General features: G+C 44.3%; 1 protein-coding gene across 1 annotated transcript; it reads left to right on the top strand.

Annotated features, from left to right (window-relative positions):
- Positions 1-268: 268 nt before the first annotated feature.
- YBX3 (Y-box binding protein 3) lies at positions 269-17,903 on the top strand. Its single transcript, XM_058022417.1, has 9 exons — positions 269-491; positions 4,533-4,596; positions 6,324-6,357; positions 11,072-11,161; positions 11,801-11,923; positions 13,119-13,210; positions 15,247-15,418; positions 16,862-16,962; positions 17,371-17,903. Exons 1-8 carry the CDS (start codon positions 269-271, stop codon positions 16,925-16,927), a joined length of 864 nt encoding a protein of 287 aa, XP_057878400.1. The 3' UTR covers positions 16,928-16,962; positions 17,371-17,903.
- The last annotated feature ends 637 nt before the right edge of the window (positions 17,904-18,540 follow it).

Genomic DNA, 18,540 nt, shown 5'->3' with positions numbered 1-18,540 from the left:
AGATTGCAGTCGATGAGTTGTATATTGTAGATTCTCTCGCCGTGCCGTGCCGTGCCGTGCCGTGCCGTGCCGTGCCGTGCCGTGCCGTGCCGCCACAGGACGCGCACCCGACGCCGCCCGCTGGCTGCCGGCGCGGCCCCTTTAAATGCTAATGAGACAGCGCGCGTGCCGCTCCGGCCCCCGCTGACTGTGTTAAAACTTCGGCGGGGCCATTTTGGGGGCAGTAAGACCGAGCGCGGCCGAGCACCCAACATCTCCGCCCGGCACCATGAGCGAGGCGCCGGAGACCAGCGCCGCCAGCCCTGCGCCCGCCGCGCCGCCCGTCCCGGCCGCGGCTGCCGCGCCGCCCGCGCCCGCCGTCCCGGACGCCGCTCCCAAGAGCCCCGCCAGCGCCGCCGCCCCGAGTGCGGCTGTTGCTGAGGCGGCCCCCGGCGCCGCCGCCGCAGCCACAACCACAACCGCGGCGGCCGCGTCGGCGAAGAAAGTGCTGGGTGAGTACCGGGCCCTGCTCGCAACTTGGCGGCGCACCTGCAGCGGGGCGCGGGGTCCGCCGGCGGCCGCCGCCCGCAGCCCGGCCCGGCGCGCTCCCCCCCGCCCCACGCCGTGAGTCAGGCCGGGCCGCCTCCTCCCCGCGGGCCGGGGGAGCCGCGCGGCGCCGGCCGTGACGCGCTCGGGAGCTGGGCGGGAGCCCGGGTGTGCCTCATCGGCCCGGAGCGTGCGGGACAGCGAGCGCGGCACGGCCGGCTCAGCCCGTCCCGGCACCTGCCGGCGGCGGCCCCCCGGGAAGGGCTGCTCGAAACCCTGTGTGCCTCTCCTTAATGTTAAAGTCCTGGAACAACTTTTCTATCCATAAAGAATCTTGCTTTAGTAGTGCTTCCAGGTTTAGTGGGGTTTGTTTGTTTTGAGGATTCTTTTGGAGGGGCGGGGTTTGCTTTCTACTTTACTATCAGTAAGAAGGCAAACGAAATGTCATGTTGCCATCTCTCTGCTCAAGCCCAGTGCGTAGCAAGTGTAGCTCGTTTTCACTGCGATTAAATAGGATCAACCTGTTGAAAAGGGCAGGACTTCACATCTGCAGGCTGCTGCCGATAGGGGTGTACTGATTGTAACTGTGTAACTTCTGAGGGTTTGGTAAAGGCAAAGTTGAAGCTGACTTACAGTGTAGGGTCTCAGATTTCCTTAAGGATACACAAGACCTTCTCTTCTGAAGGGGAGAACTGAGGTTTTGCTGCAAGAAAGAGAGTCCCGGTAAAGGATTTCTCTGGAGAGGAGTTAGAAAGAATTCTAGCAAAGCAGAGCTTGGAGGCACAGCTTGTGTGATTCATTTTTTTTTTTTCTCTGTTACCTCATTTGTCAGTAATTAGTACACAGGAATCAGCACATCCATATCTGCTGGTATATCTGGCTGCTTCTTGCCTTAATGTGGCTTATTTCATTCCTGGTAATGCTTTTACCTTGTTCACCTATTCCCATTGCTTGGAGAGAAGGGGTCGGGGGAAGTGAAGGTAGAAGTACCTTTCCTGAACGAGCAGGAAAATGAAAACCACCATGGTGATGGTTTTGGAAAATGCCCTTATTGCTAGGCAAGCTTTTTATTAGGAATGATGAGGAAAAGGATCACTGTAAATGCTAATTGAAAATTGACTTAAAGTCCACCTCATATGTCCCTGTTAATGGTCACCTGTGTAGTTATGTTCCCTTAAGCCTTCTTTTACAAAGTTCCCATTAGAAGCAAAATCTTATGCTTGCTTGAGGCATCCAGATGTCTGGCTTCTAGGAATATGGGTAAAGGTTACTCAACTTTCTCTTTTTGCCTGGTCACAGGAAGCTTTGGCTCTCCTTGTTAAAAGGCTATTTTGTCATGGGTAGGAGTGGCTGGTGATTGTTTCCTCTGATAGTGTCAGAGGACAGCATCTTGTACAAGTATGTGGGCTTCCACTTGCTGGTGGGATGTACGTCAGCACACCAACTGCCTTCTGTGACTCATCAGTTCAGCTGGTTACTGTGCTCTCCTCTGGGCTTGTCCTCCTCCTTGCCAGACTTCCCTGCTCAGGCTTACCAGTGACTGTGCCATGGATGTTCAGTGTCATGCTTTTGTCTGAAGTTTTTTTTTGGCCCACAATGATACTTAGGGGAGACTGTAGATGTCTAATTTTGCAAGCACACTGCTTTAGGGGGAATATATTGGAGTCTCCCCCATGGAACAATGTTGTTTTTAAACTGTGTGCATACTCCTCCACTTAGCAGCAGCTAGCTGGCCACAGAGTGAGTTTTGACAGCCTCTCCTTCCCCAGCCTCTTGACCCCTCTGAGGGTTTTTGTCATGCTTCCTAGGCTTCTTCCTAATCTGGTTCAAGTAGGCTGACAGATTCCAGAGCTGTTTTGCAGAGGAGGGAAGGGATGATGTTGAGGGAAGCAGTGGTACTGACATTGTTTCTCAAAGCAGGCTGAAACCTGCAGGTACTGTTGGCACTATTTCTGTGTTCCCCTGTCCCCTCCTGTTGATTTGTGTGAGTGCAGGGAGCTCTTGTAGCCAATGCCATTGTGGTAGCAGGAGGTGTCTGTATGTGGTGATGTCCCTATGAAACTAAACCTAAAAGCACAGCTATAAATACTGGTGCTGAACACTGTTTACTGAACCAGTTTGGCACTGAAGGAATGTTTTTCTGTTCCAGTAAACAAGAATTCTTGGGAATGCATGTTGCACTAGGCAGACTCTTTTTTGCTAGGTGGTATCTCAGTCATGTTAAGACTTCACTGCTTCTGAATAAGAACATTTTCTACTAAAAAGTATATTAAAGAAGACCAAAAACTTCACTTCTCAAAGGGCAATGGGAAAGGGCCTGTTATTGGCAGTAATAACAGCAGCAGTGCTACAATGCACTGCTGTTGTCAGACACTCTTACTTGAGGGGCCGTGAGCCCAGAGGTCTGGCTGGCTCTGTCATCTCTTTGTGAATATTTGGAAAGAATACAGGTGTAGAGTAGATGGAGGTAACAATTTACAGTGTGTTCTTGCCTCTAGCAGAGTGGTGTGGACTTCTAAACTGGAGATTCTCTTTTCTGTTTTCCTTTATTGCCTCTTGAGTTCCTGGCACCCCCAAAACGTGTGTGTGAGGTTTTTAGCACGCAGTTGTCTGTAGGTGACTGGACCCTTTTCAAGTAAGTACACGGGTTGCCTAAGTAGCTGTAATTGAGCTGTGTTAACAAGTAACAGCTCGTCAATTATAGAGGCTAGAGCTCTCCTTTAACCAGGAGTTTGAAAAGTACAAGTTGGTGGTGTCCATCCATTTGCTGTGAGGTAAGGAGAGGTTGAACTGCCTCCATCACTGTCGAGTTCCTCCTACACATGCCTACAAGTTGGAGAAACAGGTTTTGCCAGCTCCTGTAAAACACTGTAGTGTGGCTTCTAAGTAAATGCTGTTTTACTGTGGAGACAGGAGCTTGCCTTGATACTGAAAGTCACAGAACATGAAGTTGGTCACTTTGTAACTAAACTACACAGTTGATGCCTAGAGAGGCAACCTGGAGCAGAGGCTAAACAGTTTTAAAGGAATAAAGCAGGTATTTATTAAAAGGCCTTCAAGGGATGCACCTTGGGCAGTACAGGAACCCTGTGTGGCTCTGCCCAAGGTGTATGACCAGTCATGAGTTTTCACACTTTAATAAGTTTTGGTCTATTTACATATTGGGATTAATTGTCCAATTTCAGCTTCAGGTTATGAAGTCCCATCCTCTCACATTGCTCTCGTCAATTTGCTGTTGTTTGTACTTTTGGGCCTAAAGCTGTAGCCTGAAGCTTGGTTCTCAGGCTGGAAAAGGATTGTTTTGTCTAATTCAGCTGTGAAGAGAGCTTGCTAACACTTCATATGAAGTTCATAGTTACTAAGACCGTATGGAGTCTGAAAAATATGAAAGTTCAAACTTAAGGCATCACAATCACAGATCATCTTATCAGTAAGAGTACTAAAAAAAGAAAAAAAAAACCAAAAGCAAGTCTTGTGGGGTCTTACTTGGTTAGTATGATGCTGACAATGCAAGAAGGAGCTTTTCCAGAATAAGGATGTGCTGCCTTTCCACTAGAGAGGGTTGCACAGTACTTGATACTGCTTCTTTGGGCAGTTCTGGTTTTCAAGGAAGAAAGGTAACTGTAAGTAAAAGAGAGGAATTGTAGACAGTTTCCTTCAGGTTGTATTTCATGTCTAGCTACTAACCTGAAGGGAACTGATGAACTGCAAGTGGGATTTTCAGCTTTGCTGCCCATTTCTGGGATAGAGAATAATAGAATTCAGCATCTATTCTGAAAATAGGGCTAGGTTTTGTGGTGTGTGGTAAACCCTTGACTGAAGAATAGTGTGTTAAAGTACTGTCTTGTTACTGCATTAGAATGAGCTGAACTGGGAGATGAAGGCACACTTTGAGTGTTAAGGGAACAGAATAAGCTGTTGTAACTTCATATGCAGTTATAGAAGTATTTATGCAATGTTATTTACTTCCTTATATTTTAGATTAACTTCTTTAATTTTCTTTCCAGCCACCAAAGTTCTTGGCACAGTCAAGTGGTTCAATGTCAGAAATGGATATGGCTTTATCAACAGGTATGTTTAAATTCTGATAGTTGTATTTATGCTGTACTAAGACTCGTAGTACACAAGATAGGCCACGTGTTACTGATTGCAACAGAGACCTCAGGACCTGACTACAAGCTCATGCAGTTGATAGTCAGCTTTGGCCAGGCACTCAGTAAACTTTCTTAAGCACCTCAGCCTCCAATAAAAGATTATGTGCATGGGGAGAAAACAGAAAGGGTCAAACTCTACAAATTTGGTCTGTTACCTGTTTCTCATGTTTACTTCTGCTACACTCTTAATGAGCTACATACTCTTTAGTGACTGCCTGACTTTTTTCAAAGGCCTGGGAAAGGTAGGAGGATGAGGGGAAATGCTTTTGGGTAAACTTAAAGTGTTAACTGCTTGGTCAGAATAGCTCCAGTGGGTACTCATTGAGATTCCCTGATAGTATCTCACTGAAAGTATGCCAGGCCTGAGTTTCATAGAAATTTTCTCTTTGTATCTTTTGGTTTTTCCCTCTTCTCTGGGCACAAACAAATCTCTGAATACCATTGAGAATCCAAACAGCTGTAGGTGAGATTGGTCATCTCTAGATGGACATCTGTAACCTTAGGTGCAGAGGACCCATGCTTTCAGTTTACTGGAGGAAACTCTGGCTTTTAAGGCTGAAATATCTTTGTGGTTGAGGGGCTTAAATGTTTTGTGTGCGTTTTTGAGGAATGAAACTGCTGCATGCTGAACACTTGTCTTCCAAAAAACATACCTGACAAGTTATTTCACTTGAGTTGTTACACATCAGGCAGATTTGGGTGAGTTGGACAGTGCAGAAAGGGGTAGAAGACCCCACGTTTGTGGATCTGAAGCCAGTCGTGTTATGGTATTAATCTCAGTCTCTGGAGGTTATTATCCAGTGTTACATAAGCTCAGAAGAAGAGTTTTAATTAGGAAGTCCTCTTAAAATATGTAATAGCAGTTGATCTAAGAGCCTTCACCTGGTTGTGGTGTATTAACTTGTTAACTTTTTTCCTAATGTGAAATCTACTATTGCTTCAATTCAGGACAACAAATTTGGGATTACGCATTATCTTCACAAACTCTTTGACCCACCTGTTGTGTTTGTTGAGAAGGAATTGAGTGAACAGATGGCAGGGCTTAGGCTCTTTTTTGTTGTATGGGAACACAGATTCAAGGTCTCAGACTTATATCTCTGTGTTTTGTATGTGGAAGCCTGAAGTGTCTGGCCTAATCCAGAAAACCTCACGTTCATATCTGGGTCCTCCTCCTGTGGACTCTCCTGACACCTCTTGTGCCTCTTTGCTTTGAATTTCACTGAAAGGAGATCTCTGTTAACAGCTGTGGCCAGTCCTGTTGATAGTCTTGTTTGACCTCTGGGGTAACAGCTCAGGTTGCAGTCCCTCTGAAAGTGTTTTTGGGGAGTTAGAGTAGTGAAAAACAAGCAGTCCAGTCATCAGCTCTCCCCTGCATAAAAGAAAACACAGAATATTTACCAGAAGATTACAGAGAACCTCCCCCATCTTCTCACCCTTTTGAAGGCCTGGGAACCTTTTCTGTTCTCAAGCAAATGACCATAGAAGTTCAGAGCAGGGTTTTGTAGCATAGGCTTAGACAGAATGTATGGAATTCAGGGCATGTGCTACAGGCTAGGAGAAGGAGGGTTTCACTTGAAAAGCCAGGAATTTCTATTAAAGTCTCTTAAGTCTAAACTCTTATGACTTCTCACTTTCTTTTCACAGAAATGATACCAAAGAAGATGTGTTTGTTCATCAGGTAAGACAGCAGGAGCTGTGCTTAGACATGTGTGCTGTGGTAGCTTTCTAATGCAGCTTCCTACAACAGCTCCACAACCTTGTCCTGGCTTCTCCTTAGAATATTTTCTGCAGATAACTTGAGTGGATATGTATGTTGAAGTTTTCAGGGAGAAATGTTAGGTTGTTTTCCTTCTCTATGAAGGGCTAGGTATTTTAACCCTTCTTAACCCTTTTTGTCTGCTCTAATTTGAACACTAAAGGTGTTTTTTGGTGTGGTTTTTGTTTGGTTGTCTCTTCTTGGTGAGATGATTCCTCTGTGAATACCTTGCTGCTGTTGTCTGTCCTTCCCCTGTTTCCTCATGCTCCTTGTGCCTTTTGTTTCTTCCTGCTCTCTTCACTTGCAGGTCTGTTCTGTCTGCCCTCCCTGGTATTGGAGAGAAAGTGATCTAGTCTGGCTCTTGACCAGCCTGGGTTGCCATCAGCTGTTTCTGCACAAGGCAGCTGCTCTTAGGCAGAAGAGGAGGAAGGCTGTGTGCCAAATATGCCCAAGCAGAGAGAGCTTGCCCAGTGGCTTGTTATTGGTTGACTTTCCTTAAGCTGTCAGGAGGCTGTTCTAAGTTTATACTGTGACTCTCAGGTTGCAGGCACATAATGGCAAGACAGAGGATGCTGTCTCCATGCTGATGTCAAATGATTAGTTGGCTTAGATCTGGCTTTGCATCATTCACCGGAAAGTGCAGTCTTGCCCCTAGAGTTTGTCCCATATAAAATGTCTGCAGGCTCATGTGATCTTTGAGAGCATGAGCTTTCTCTGTGGTGTGACAGCATTTCTATCAAATGTAACCAGGAAGTTTCTTCCCAAAGCTGGTCACTGAGAATGAGGATATGTGTATATATCCTTAGCTGGTGAGTCAACACTGAGAGTTAGTTTAGTTCTTGTGTCTTGATGACTAAATAGTGGTAACTGTGGTAACAGTGGTAACTGTTTCTCTGGGTCATAGGGTGTACACCCATTATCTGAACCTGGCTGGAGCTGGAAGGGGATAAATCTAGTGCCTGTTATGAGAGAAAATGATGTTGGGAAGTGTCCACAGTACATGTTCTTGATTCAGCTGGTGGGCTTGAGAGCAAGAGCTGTCAGTGCATATACAGATTTTTGATGGTCATTTTCCTTCCTTAGCAGCCTGTGCTGTGGGCATGCTGACACATCTGTGGTCTCGTGGGATTGTGTCCAGAGGAGGGTGGGAACAGTTCTGGAAGAGAAATGTGTTCTGGAGAGGCAGTGCTCCCTTAAAGACAAATGAGGTTTCCTTGATACTTGTGAGACAATATCCTGGGAAATGGCTGTTGTGCTGATGACAGATAATGTGGATCAGTGTTATTCTGCTTGGGAGGGCTGCCAGCTGAGACCCAAACAGAAAGGTAGTGTTATCTGTGCTGTTTTGTCTCCTTCACCTGTAGAGGAGATTGTTCCCCTAAATGTAAGCTGGTGAGTGTTTGTGGAGAGGAGTGGGCACTTCCCCTCTCCTGTGGCTGAAGTCCTTTTGGTGTGAGCAAAACTGGCTTTGTTTCAGAAATACCACATCATGTGCAGGCCTGCATCAGATTAACCCTCTTGGCAGGCTGTGCATGGCAGAGTAGAGGCTTCTGGTGCTGCTCTGGCTTGGCAGCAGTCAGATGTTCCTCATCCTGCACCTGGATGTGCTCACTCTCAGAGCCTGGGACAGCCAGAGCTCCTGGTGAGGCTGTCTGAGGAGGGAGGCCAATCCATGTGTGAGCAAACATCCTGCTTCAAGCTCCCTCTGTGCTGACAGTGCCCTCGTGCCTGGGAGGGGCTGGATTACACTCCTAATCCCTTCAGAATAAGGCTGACCTAGTTGAATAGATACAGCTTCTCCCTGCCTCCCCTGCATGGAACCGCCGACCTCATGATTGGAATGGGGGTTAGTGCTTGGTGTCTGGCTATTGGATGCTATTTATAACTAGTACAGATTAAAATGCTTTTCTTTTTAGGGCATGCATGGCTTGCTTTGAGTTAACCCTTTGTGTTGCAGGGGCCCCAGGCAGTGTTTCTGGGAAGGACAGCTCTTTGCTTTGCATCCCTGTCTGGTTGGTTGGTGCAAGGTGCTGCCCAGGGCACTGTGTCAGTCAGCTACAGGTGCTGTGAGCAGAAGGGATCCATCTGCCTCATGGGCTGCAGTGTGTCTCACAATTTAACAACAGGAAACATGTCAGCAGCCAGAGCAGTTACATTTAATGAGGTAGAGTTGAAATCAATGAGCTGTGAGGAGGAGTTAATCTTTCTCTTCACTTCACTGGATTATGTTGATCATGCACAGCCTGAAGTACCTGCACCAGGAATCAGTGTAACAAATTTTGGCTGTTACTGGGACAAGGCTGGATGTGCTGATGATGTGGTGGTATGAGCATATGGAAAGAACTCTTTCAAACAAGAACCTGAACTAGCTCTGGAGGCTCTTCTGGTTGCCTGGTCATCAGTGTTCCCCCTGGGAAAGGAAAGGCTTTGTTGTTGAGTGTTGTCTGTTAATATGAAACATCTGTCTTCTGAATCAGAGAAGCTGGAGCCTGCAGCATGCTGGTAAACAGTAACAGGGAGAATAGTGCTCTCTTCCCTCTGGATACACAGAGTAAAAGTCTTTTCATCAAGCTTAGAGCTTAGGCTTGTTAGAGGCTTATTTCAGTGATGTTTATCTGCAGCTGAAGTAGTAAAGCTTTAGAGTTTCTGCTTGGATTTCTAGGATTTACTTAAAGTTGTCCTGATTGCCTTTATAAAACAAGCTCCAGCCTACTGCAGCCTCTACCTTCTGCTGGCAGTGGCAGATCTGGATTCTTGAAGTTTCTGCCCATAAAGCTGGGAACAGAACATGTGGAATACTGTTGCTTTTATCTTTCATTATGCTTTTTGAAGGGTATTTGAGGAGCTTCATCTATCTCTGCTGAAAATAAATTTTTTAGTCCTTCTTCTGCACTTACAGGGAAGGGGAAGGAGTTTGAAATACAGCTTATTGACATCTCTGTGACATGCAAAGCACAAGTTTAGAAGTTTTAGTCAAATAGTACTTGTTTCAGTACAAATAGTACTAAATCAATAACTTTGCTGCAGATTAAGGCTTTTAGTACTAGTATATAAAATTTATGGCAAAGCAAACACTTTGATGTGATTTTTAGAAGTGGGACAGTTATACTAAAGAAAATGTTTGCAGAAAGCAAACAAAGTTGTTTGAGGTACTTGTGGAGTCTCTGCTTGCTAAAGTAATTCCCAAAGGAATTGATTTGAACAGGTCATTCTGTTTCTGTATTAAAAAATCCCAAACCTCTTGGAATACTTTTGCTTTGACAATTATAGTATGTACACTCTTGCACCCTTCCTTAGGCTGTTCAGGGATGCTTCAGGATATAGGGAAAGGTATGGCTAGAAGGACATGCTGGTCTGTGGCCTGAAACACAAAGGAGACTGTATTGAGCAGCAAGGAAAGCAGGTTTCCTAGAGTAGTCAAGATGAGCTTTAAACTGAATAAATTTTTCCTTCAGTTGGAAATATTTTGGGGCTGTTGACTAAATATTGTTGCTATGCAGAGGTAACAGCTCCACTGATGGTCATTCTGCAGACAGACAGGACAACTGGCTCTCCTGTTGCTGCCCCACATCCAATTTTTTAAGCCAGGTTTATGCCCTGTGTTTCCATGTGTGTTTCTCTTTGCTGGCTCTGCATCTCCCTCCTTCATGCTAACTAAAGGTTCCCACATCAGGAATGTGAATTGGTCTTTAATAATCTAGTGCAAGATAATAATCTTTCAGTGAGAAAATAGTGACTGAATTAGCTTGTACAAAACATGTCTTGGTCTTTTCTCCCTGGCATCTTCCAGTTTGCAAAGCCTTGCCTAATGAACAGACCATAGGCTTGTCTTGATAAAAGCCTTTTGTGGAGTCCTAGAAGTACTCCACAGAGTACAAGCAAGGTATTTGTAGACTGAAAATTGCTCCAGGAGTTTGGAGTGTTTCCTGTGAGTCTGAGGAGGTGTATAACCGGCTTTGATCCAAACCCATGTTGTTATTTTTATGTAACAATAAGAGTATTATCATTAATAGCTATTATTGTACTACTTTGGGGTTTCTTTGCAGAGATGGCTAAGATTCCATCTGTCTGTTCTGGTACTATTCTGTGTTATTACAGACTCACCTAATATTTGTGGTCTCATTTACAGTGCTTAGATTAAATGCTAATTTGTTGCACCAGAGTTATAGTAATTCTTTTCTAGTTGCTATGACTTGCCATGATACCATATAGTTAATGCTTCTACAGAAATGCTCTGGGTCTTGAGTTCTCTTTAGATGGTCTACTGCTCTCCTAATGACTGAAGGCAGGGATCACACTTGCTGCTAGTGCTGCCTTGGCACCGAGTATGAACTCTGTTCATGCAGAGATTTGCAGTAATTTCCATATCCAGTGTGCTGGACAGAGCAGATCCTGGAGCAGCAGGGGATTTATGAACTTATAGATAGTGAGAGAGGGGGAGACCTTGAACTGAGTATTGGTGGGCCTGTGAAATAAGAGACATCAGTCTATTTGAAATACCTTAGTGCAGTGACTGCTCTGGTGTGTAGAGTTGGAATTGTAGCAGAGAAATGCTGCCCTTCCCTCATCTGTGGGGCTAATAATGTGTAAGATAAGTAACATAAAATAATATATTTTTATGCATTTTCCTTTCAAGACGGCAATAAAGAAAAACAATCCACGGAAGTACCTGCGCAGCGTTGGTGATGGAGAGACTGTAGAATTTGATGTGGTTGAGGGAGAGAAGGTGAGAGATCATGGAGCCACAGGGTGTGGTCCTACAGAGATAATATCACACAACTTTAGCTGTGTCTTTGATGTCTCTGTCTGATGTGTTAACCACTGGGTTGGTGGCATTCATACAGCTTTTCTGGGGGAAATCTGTTCTTTAAAGGTGTCATTAAGGCATATTTCTAGATATGTATCCAAACTACTAGGAAACTGCATCCTAGTGCTTCTGGAATCTGCAGTTGTTCCTGGAGAGAACATGGGAAGCCTACAGCCTGCCCAGTAATTATGAACTGAGGCCTACATTGCCCTGAATGATTTGTCTTCAAGTCTGATAGCTTAATAACTGTAAGAACTTTCAATTTCCTTATGCTTCTACTTTCCTGAACATTTTTTGAGGTTTATTTTTGACTGTCAGTTCCTTCTTGCTTCCTCCTCTGAACTCAGGCTGTTGGATAGGATTTCAGTCTCTTAACTCATGATAACTCTCTTGTTTAAGGGGTTGGGAATAGCAAACCTCCTTTTGCCTTGTGCAGGAGAAAGTTCCAAGTTACAGTGATTCCTTATGCAAATAAGCCTCTTTCCTGTTTCATCTTCTCCCTGTAGCTGGTTGTTCTTTTCTCACACCACCCTGGCTACCTTTCCTTTGCCCTTACAGGGTGCAGAGGCAGCCAATGTCACTGGTCCAGATGGAGTCCCCGTGGAAGGCAGCCGCTACGCTGCAGACCGGCGCCGCTACCGACGGGGCTACTTTGGCCGGCGCCGGGGCCCACCTCGGAGTGTGAGTCCCCTTTCCCTGCATTGCTGCTGCCACACACAGTACTGGCAGGGCTGTTTCTCACTTGACTGTCTGAGGCACTTCTGATCATGCAACATAGGTCTAATAAACTTTCAAGTTATGGTGTACAAGGCATCTCAACAAAACCAGAACAGTTTGGTATTGCAAAGTGGATAAGCAGTATAAAGCTGTTGTAAACTGAGAAGTGTTATTTTTTTGAGTTTTGAGTCTCTCAATTATACCTCAACTGCTGTCAGATACTAACTGTTCCTACTATCTATCCTAGTTCCTTTGGATATTTAGTTATCCCGATCATTTTTATACATGAGAGAACATCACAGTTCTTTTAATTGTGTATGGTCATGGTGGTTGTGCAAAATGGCTGTGCAAAATGGGAAGGATACCTGTCAAACTTAAGGTAGACTACTAAGGGCTGTTAGGACGCCACAGCTTTTGCTTCCTGCTGGATGAGATGCAGAAGATGCACTTCTGTTTCTAGGTATCTTGTTAAATTCCTTCTTTTGAGGGAAAGAATAATACATGAGAAACTCTAACTCGTGTAACATTTTCTAAAACAGACATTACTGATGGCTGGCATTTAAAACACAAATCACAAAGAAAAATCAAACCAGAAAAAACACCCAAACCAACGTGCAGCTTTATCAATTAGCAACTAAAGGGGAAAGATAACCACTGTATCTCTGAAAGATTGAAAGGACTGTGTAGAAAGATAAACTATATTACATCACATCAAACACTCTATCTTAAAACCTCTTGGTATTGTTGTGGGGGGTTCCCTGTGGAATGGGGCTTTGTATAGAATGTGAAGTGGTCTGTGGCAAATTTCTGTGTTATGTCTTTGTTAGCTTTTCAAATAAAGAATTGTCCTGATCAGTAGCTGCCTTGCCATAACATGTACCCCGTAGAGTGCATTTCATGTCGTGAAATGCAGTTAATATGTTCAGACAGAATGTTTCTAAGAACAGCTTCTTAGTCTGAGGAGCAGGAGCAGTATTGGTGGCTCTTGTTTTGTCCTCATCTTAAGTTTGCCCGAATTTAAGCCTTTTGAGAATCTGCTGCTTCTTTTTACCCAATATGCTGGGATTTCTGTACTGATATATTTGTTTTGAGCTTGCATTCAGTGTTATGGTTACTATACTGCCTGTCAAATACAACACTTGTTTTCTTTGGGTAGCAGGGTGCTGAGGGAGAAATCAAGGATGGGGTCACAGAAGGAGGACAACTTCAGCAAGTGCACAGGAATCCTACCTACCGTCCCCGCTATCGCAGGTGTGTACAGTTCCTCTGCTCAGTCACTTTTGTGCTCTGTACAGGCTTCCAAGTGGGGGAGCACTTATGCAAATGGTAGGCACAGTGAGAAGCATTTTAATTACTTGGAGAAATTTGTTTCATGTGCTTGTATGTTCAGAATCATAATGGCCTAGAAAGGGCAAAGAGTTCTTAGCATCCCATTACTTCTCACAACTGAGCAGCATATTGAAGTCAGCTGCAGTGTCCATGTCCTCCCAGATGAACACTCATACTTTTCTGGATAAGTAATAACTTATACTTTATCTGGGACCCTGATGGGGGTGCTGATGGGTGAAAACTTGTGTGTGTAAGCTGGTAAATGTGGAGTTGCAGCCCAGAAAGCCACCCATATCCTGGGGTGCAGCAGGAGCAGCATGGCCAGCAGGCTGAGGGAGCTGACTGCCCAGTACTTGAATGGGGCTTATAAGAAAGATGGAGATTAACTTCTTAAGAGGGCCTGTTGTGTTTGTTAGCATGAAGGGTAGTGGTTTTAAACTAAGAGATTTAGTATAAATGGAAGGAAGACTTTTTTACTATGAGTGTGGTAGAACAGTGAAATAGTGCTCTACTGAAAATGTTGCCCAGAGAGGTGGTAGAAGCCCCTTACCAAGGTCAGGTTGGAGAGTGCTCTGAGCCACCTGATCTAGTTGAAGGGGTTTGGACAAATTGCCTTTAAAGGTCCTCATAGGGCTGCTTTGTCTGCCATTCACTCAGTTGCCCCTCATCATATTGTCCTTGTTTATCAAGTAGCTTATGAAGTCAAATTCCAATACAGAATTTAGAGATGAACTGCAAAAATGATGTAATCCCCATTTTTTCATGTGCATGTTTGTTCAAAAACAAAAAGTAGAAGGTGAATAACAGTGCAAGAGCAGCAACAAGCTGAATTTGATAGGGATAACAAGATTGTTCTTAATTGTAATGACTTGCCTGTTCAATGCACAATGGATTCATCCTTTTGGAATCTGGGTCTAAAGCCACAAGCCTTCCACCTCTAGTTTGGGCTTTTCTGTTGATGCATATTCATGTTCAATTTGGCTCTTTTATCTAGGACTGTGGGAAATAGGATACTACTGATGCTTGCTGCTTGTTGGCATCCAAGCTGAATAAATATAATCCTGCAAGTCTTCATTAGTTTTGGGCAGTCAGAGAGTGCCATAGCAAGTCCAGTGAGGCTTTTGCACGTCATGGGGTTGAATCACAGACTGAGTAACTTGTCCATGACTAATGGAAACTTGTTATTTTCTGATGCAATTTTCCTATGAGAGGAATGATACAGCCTATCAGTGCGCAATGCTTCTGTTTGAGTTCACAGATATTGCTTTTGTTTACAGGCACTCGATCCAGTGACACTGGCACTTTTTGTTGTGTTCCTTTGGAAAAGCTAAATTGGCTTTTGGGACTTGGTGGCTGTGGGTTAGCTAATGGGAACTAGATTTTGGCTGGATTTTGACAGTTTATAAACATTGTATATACTAGAAATCAGGCGAAATGCTCTTGTGTACATCAAGAACATGGACTTGATAGCTAATCAGGTCCAGCTCACCTGTGATAGGTGCTTTTCCTAATTGGTAAAGAGGGGCAACATGAGGCAAAGAGCCAAGATCCAGGAGTGGTTTTCAGGCAGAAGTGAGGAGGATTGCAAGGACTCCACCATTAATTAGGAATAGGACTAGGCTGGTATTTAGCCATGCCAAAGCTAACTCAGCGCAATCAGCCTGTGTGGCCACTACTGGCTTGTTTCTTCTGCTAGCTAGCAATTCAAAGGGGCTAGCTGCATCTTCATTGCAGGATAGACAGCAGAATATGGTGATGTAGCTTCAGCAGTGAAGAGACACCCACTTTCCTTGTCTTTCCTTTCCACCCATATGTCAGCCAAACCCTGAAGGGATGGTTTGCTAGAACTCAAAACCGTTGAGGATGATCCTTGGTTTTGGGAGGTTTTGCTGGGCTAAAACTACTGTAGTTGAACCTTTCTTGATTTTGTTCTTACCACCTCTTTCTGCCCCTCTCAGAGGGCCCCCTCGCCCACGCCCTGCCCCGGCGACTGGAGAGGCTGAAAACAAGGAGAACCATCACGAGGCCAGTGCCATGAGCCAGCAGCCGCTGCGCCGCGGCTACCGGCGCCCCTACAACTACCGGCGCCGGCCGCGCCCAGCCAGCGCCCCGCCACAGGAGGGCAAGGAGGTACGGACAGGCAGCTGCTCAGGGCACGAGCACCTCCCTGCCAGGGAGCCCTGGGGGAGTTGGGCTGCCTCAGCCTTTGGGGGAACCTCATTGTGGCCTTGCGGGGCCTGAAGGGAAAGATGAGGCAAGACAGTTGCAAGGGCCTGGAGTGACAGGACAAGGGGGACAAGTCAGCACAAGGGGGAATGAGTTAAAACTGAAAGGAAGTAGGTCTAGATTGGATATGAGGAAAAAAAAAATTTCCCTTATGAGGATGGTGGGGCACTGACACAGATTGCCCAGGTAAGCTGTGGCTGCCCAATCCCTGGAAGAGTTCAAGGCCAGGTTGGATGGAACTCTGAGCAGCCTGGGATAGTGGAAGGTGTCCCTGTGTCACAAACATCTTTTCATTAAAATCCTTTCGTTAGGATTTTTCCTGCTGAAGCTGAGAAGTTTCAGCAACAAAGTGTAAACAATGGTTATCTGCTGCTGTGGAATGCAACGGGTGGATCTGTGATTGGTCTCCTGTGGATGTTTGGATTTACTGACCACTCATGGCAGAGCTGGATCTTGCTCTCTGCCAGGACACAAATCTTTGTTATTCATTCTTTTCTATTCTTAGCTTAGCTAGCCTTCTGAGAACTTTTCCTCCTATTCTTTTCAGTATAGTTATAATGTAGTATATATATTCATAAAATAATAAATCAAGCCTTCTGAACATGAAGTCAACATTCTCACCTCTCTCTTCACCTCAAAACCCTTGTGACCACCGTCACATCCCTGTCCATAGCAGAGGGTTGGAATGAGGTGATCTTCAGGGTCCCCTTCCAACCAAAACGATTTAATGATTGTATGTAGCAGAGGTTTTAATGGGGTGAATGCCCAAGACCTTCTGCCTTGTGTGAATTTTTAATAAATGTATTCATGTGCTGGATAATTCTGATGACCAAATCTGACATGCTGATTTCCTTGCCTGCTTCTTCTGATGCTCTTTGAGAATAAGCACCTGATCTCAAAAGGAACTTAAAAGGCAGTAGGATAGGGAGTGCTTCTGGATAGTTCTTAATTGGGGTCAGACTGTAACAATTATTTTTGAAGGGCAAACAGTTGTGTTTTCCTGCTTCCATAAACCTTAACTCTGTATGTAGCATGAGAGGTGGATTTGAAAGCTCTAGATCCATTTCCTGAACTGTTTGAACCAGATAATTTCAGGAAACTGTTTGCAAACACAGATTCTACTTTAATGAGGAAAGATTTTTCTCATTCAGTGTCTACTTCAGGTGCTCCCTTGACAGAATCTGCTGTGTAATACTCAATTACAAGAAATACACTAAAATTAAATATTTTCTGGAGATGCATTTTTCTTGATTGTTTTAAAACTTGCATTATGCTGGCTGTACTGCTGAAGAGAGGAAGGGTGTGGAGGTCAGCCTTTGCCTATAATAAGAGTTTGTTGTGTCTCAGGCAAAGACAACTGAAACACCTGCTGAAAATCCTGCTCCAGTGACAGAGCAGAGTGGCGCTGAGTAATGTCCGGCTCCCCAGGCACCTTTACCATCACTCAGGTAAGGAATATGGACAGTTCTGTTTCCTAGTGAAAGCAGAGTGTGTATGCTTCTAGGATTCTGGCCACATCCCCTTCTGTAGGGCTTGATATTTGTGATAAGTTCTGAGAGTGCTGTAGAGGCAAACCAAGATACTGCTTTTCTCTTCTTTCTTCCCTCTGCCTCTGGATTTGTCACAAAGTAAGTTTTACTTTATAATTGATTTCTTTTTTTCCAGGAAGCTCTCTGGTCTGTATAGTAACAATATCTGCTGATGAGTTATTTTATTTTAGGAAGATCTTGATTGTGGACAGGATAAGCCAGTTGTGCTTATCCTGCCTGTTATAATTCTTTTCATTTGACGTCTTGTCTATTTATTGAGACAGTGAAACTTAAACTGCATTTTTTTAACATGTGGCTCTTCAACAGGTGTCCTAAAGTATCACTCAAAAGTAACACCAAAAAAACACACAAGCAATAAATTGTCAACAGTGATGATGAAAGCAAAGATTTGAAATACCAAAATGTAAAAGAAAATTTACCAGCAGCTGAGATCCAGGGAACGCCTACAAGACAGATGCATGAAGAGAGAAAGAGAGCGCGATTCAGAAAGAACCACCTCCCTAGTTTTAACAGCAACTGTTGAGCTATTTGATTTTGGGGGTTTTTTTCCCTAGAATTTCACTGTTTTGCTAGTATTGATTTTTTTCAATTTTTCTTTTGGTATCAAACTGAAAAGGGAAAAAACAAACAACCAAAGAACTAAAATTGAAATAAAATGCTTTTTGTATTGGATGCTGGTGCTAAACCTCCCAAGTGTGAGTTTTTTTTCTGTGCCAGTCCTGTTCACTGCAGGACATGGGGAGGACAAACTTCCGCTTTCCTTGTTAAGATCTATTTGAAACTGTGCAGCATGGGTGACGTTCCTCACAAATAAAAGTGATTTCAACTACCAAAAAAAATCTGGTTTAGAGTATTTTTTTTATGTTTGCTTTTAAAATACTTCATTATTTTAATCTTGTTCCTTCAGTGCTTATATGTGAAAGAGAGCTGCCTCTTTGGTGTGTCTTGCTGAATGATACCTGAGCATGGTTATGTGGATAAACTTTTGTGATTTCTTTGCAGAAGTTTTGGACTAAACAGCTATAGTTTACAGTGTTCCCTTCTGTTCCTTTCACTCTAATGGTTTAATTGTTGGGTTTTCCTGTTACTGTCTTGTGGCAGGAGTTTAGGGGATGTGGAGTGAGTTCCTGGAATTTTTTTTTTTTTTTTTTCCCTCATCTGTTTTGCTAGGCTTTTGTGTTGTGTAAACAGTAGAATCCAAGTTTTGAGACTCTGCTCAAGGACACTTGTGTAGTAACTACCACTTCATCTAAGCTTCTGTTTTGAATAATGTTTGACTGGCTTCTCCACTCCATTTCAAACCAGTGAAATCTCTGTACCTGTGCCATCTTATGTTAATGGGCAAAGTACTCAGCTATTTTATAATATCAGGGGTGTTTTAATGTTACTCCTTAAAATTTTACTGTATTCCAGGTGTTATCAGTCTGCTTCCAGCTGTTGAATCTGGGTGCATATCTTGTGTCCTTCATTGTCTAG

Source organism: Melospiza georgiana, chromosome 4 (assembly GCF_028018845.1).
Source record: "Melospiza georgiana isolate bMelGeo1 chromosome 4, bMelGeo1.pri, whole genome shotgun sequence".
NCBI classification, from domain to species: Eukaryota; Metazoa; Chordata; class Aves; order Passeriformes; family Passerellidae; genus Melospiza; species Melospiza georgiana.
This window is presented reverse-complemented; position numbering and strand designations above follow the sequence as displayed.

Coding starts and splice junctions, on each gene's coding strand:
- YBX3 (XM_058022417.1), top strand. CDS start 269: ATGAGCGAGGCGCCGGAGACCAGCGCCGCCAGCCCTGCGCCCGCCGCG. Junction 492..4,532: donor GTCGGCGAAGAAAGTGCTGG/GTGAGTACCGGG, acceptor TTTTCTTTCCAG/CCACCAAAGTTCTTGGCACA. Junction 13,211..15,246: donor TACCGTCCCCGCTATCGCAG/GTGTGTACAGTT, acceptor TGCCCCTCTCAG/AGGGCCCCCTCGCCCACGCC.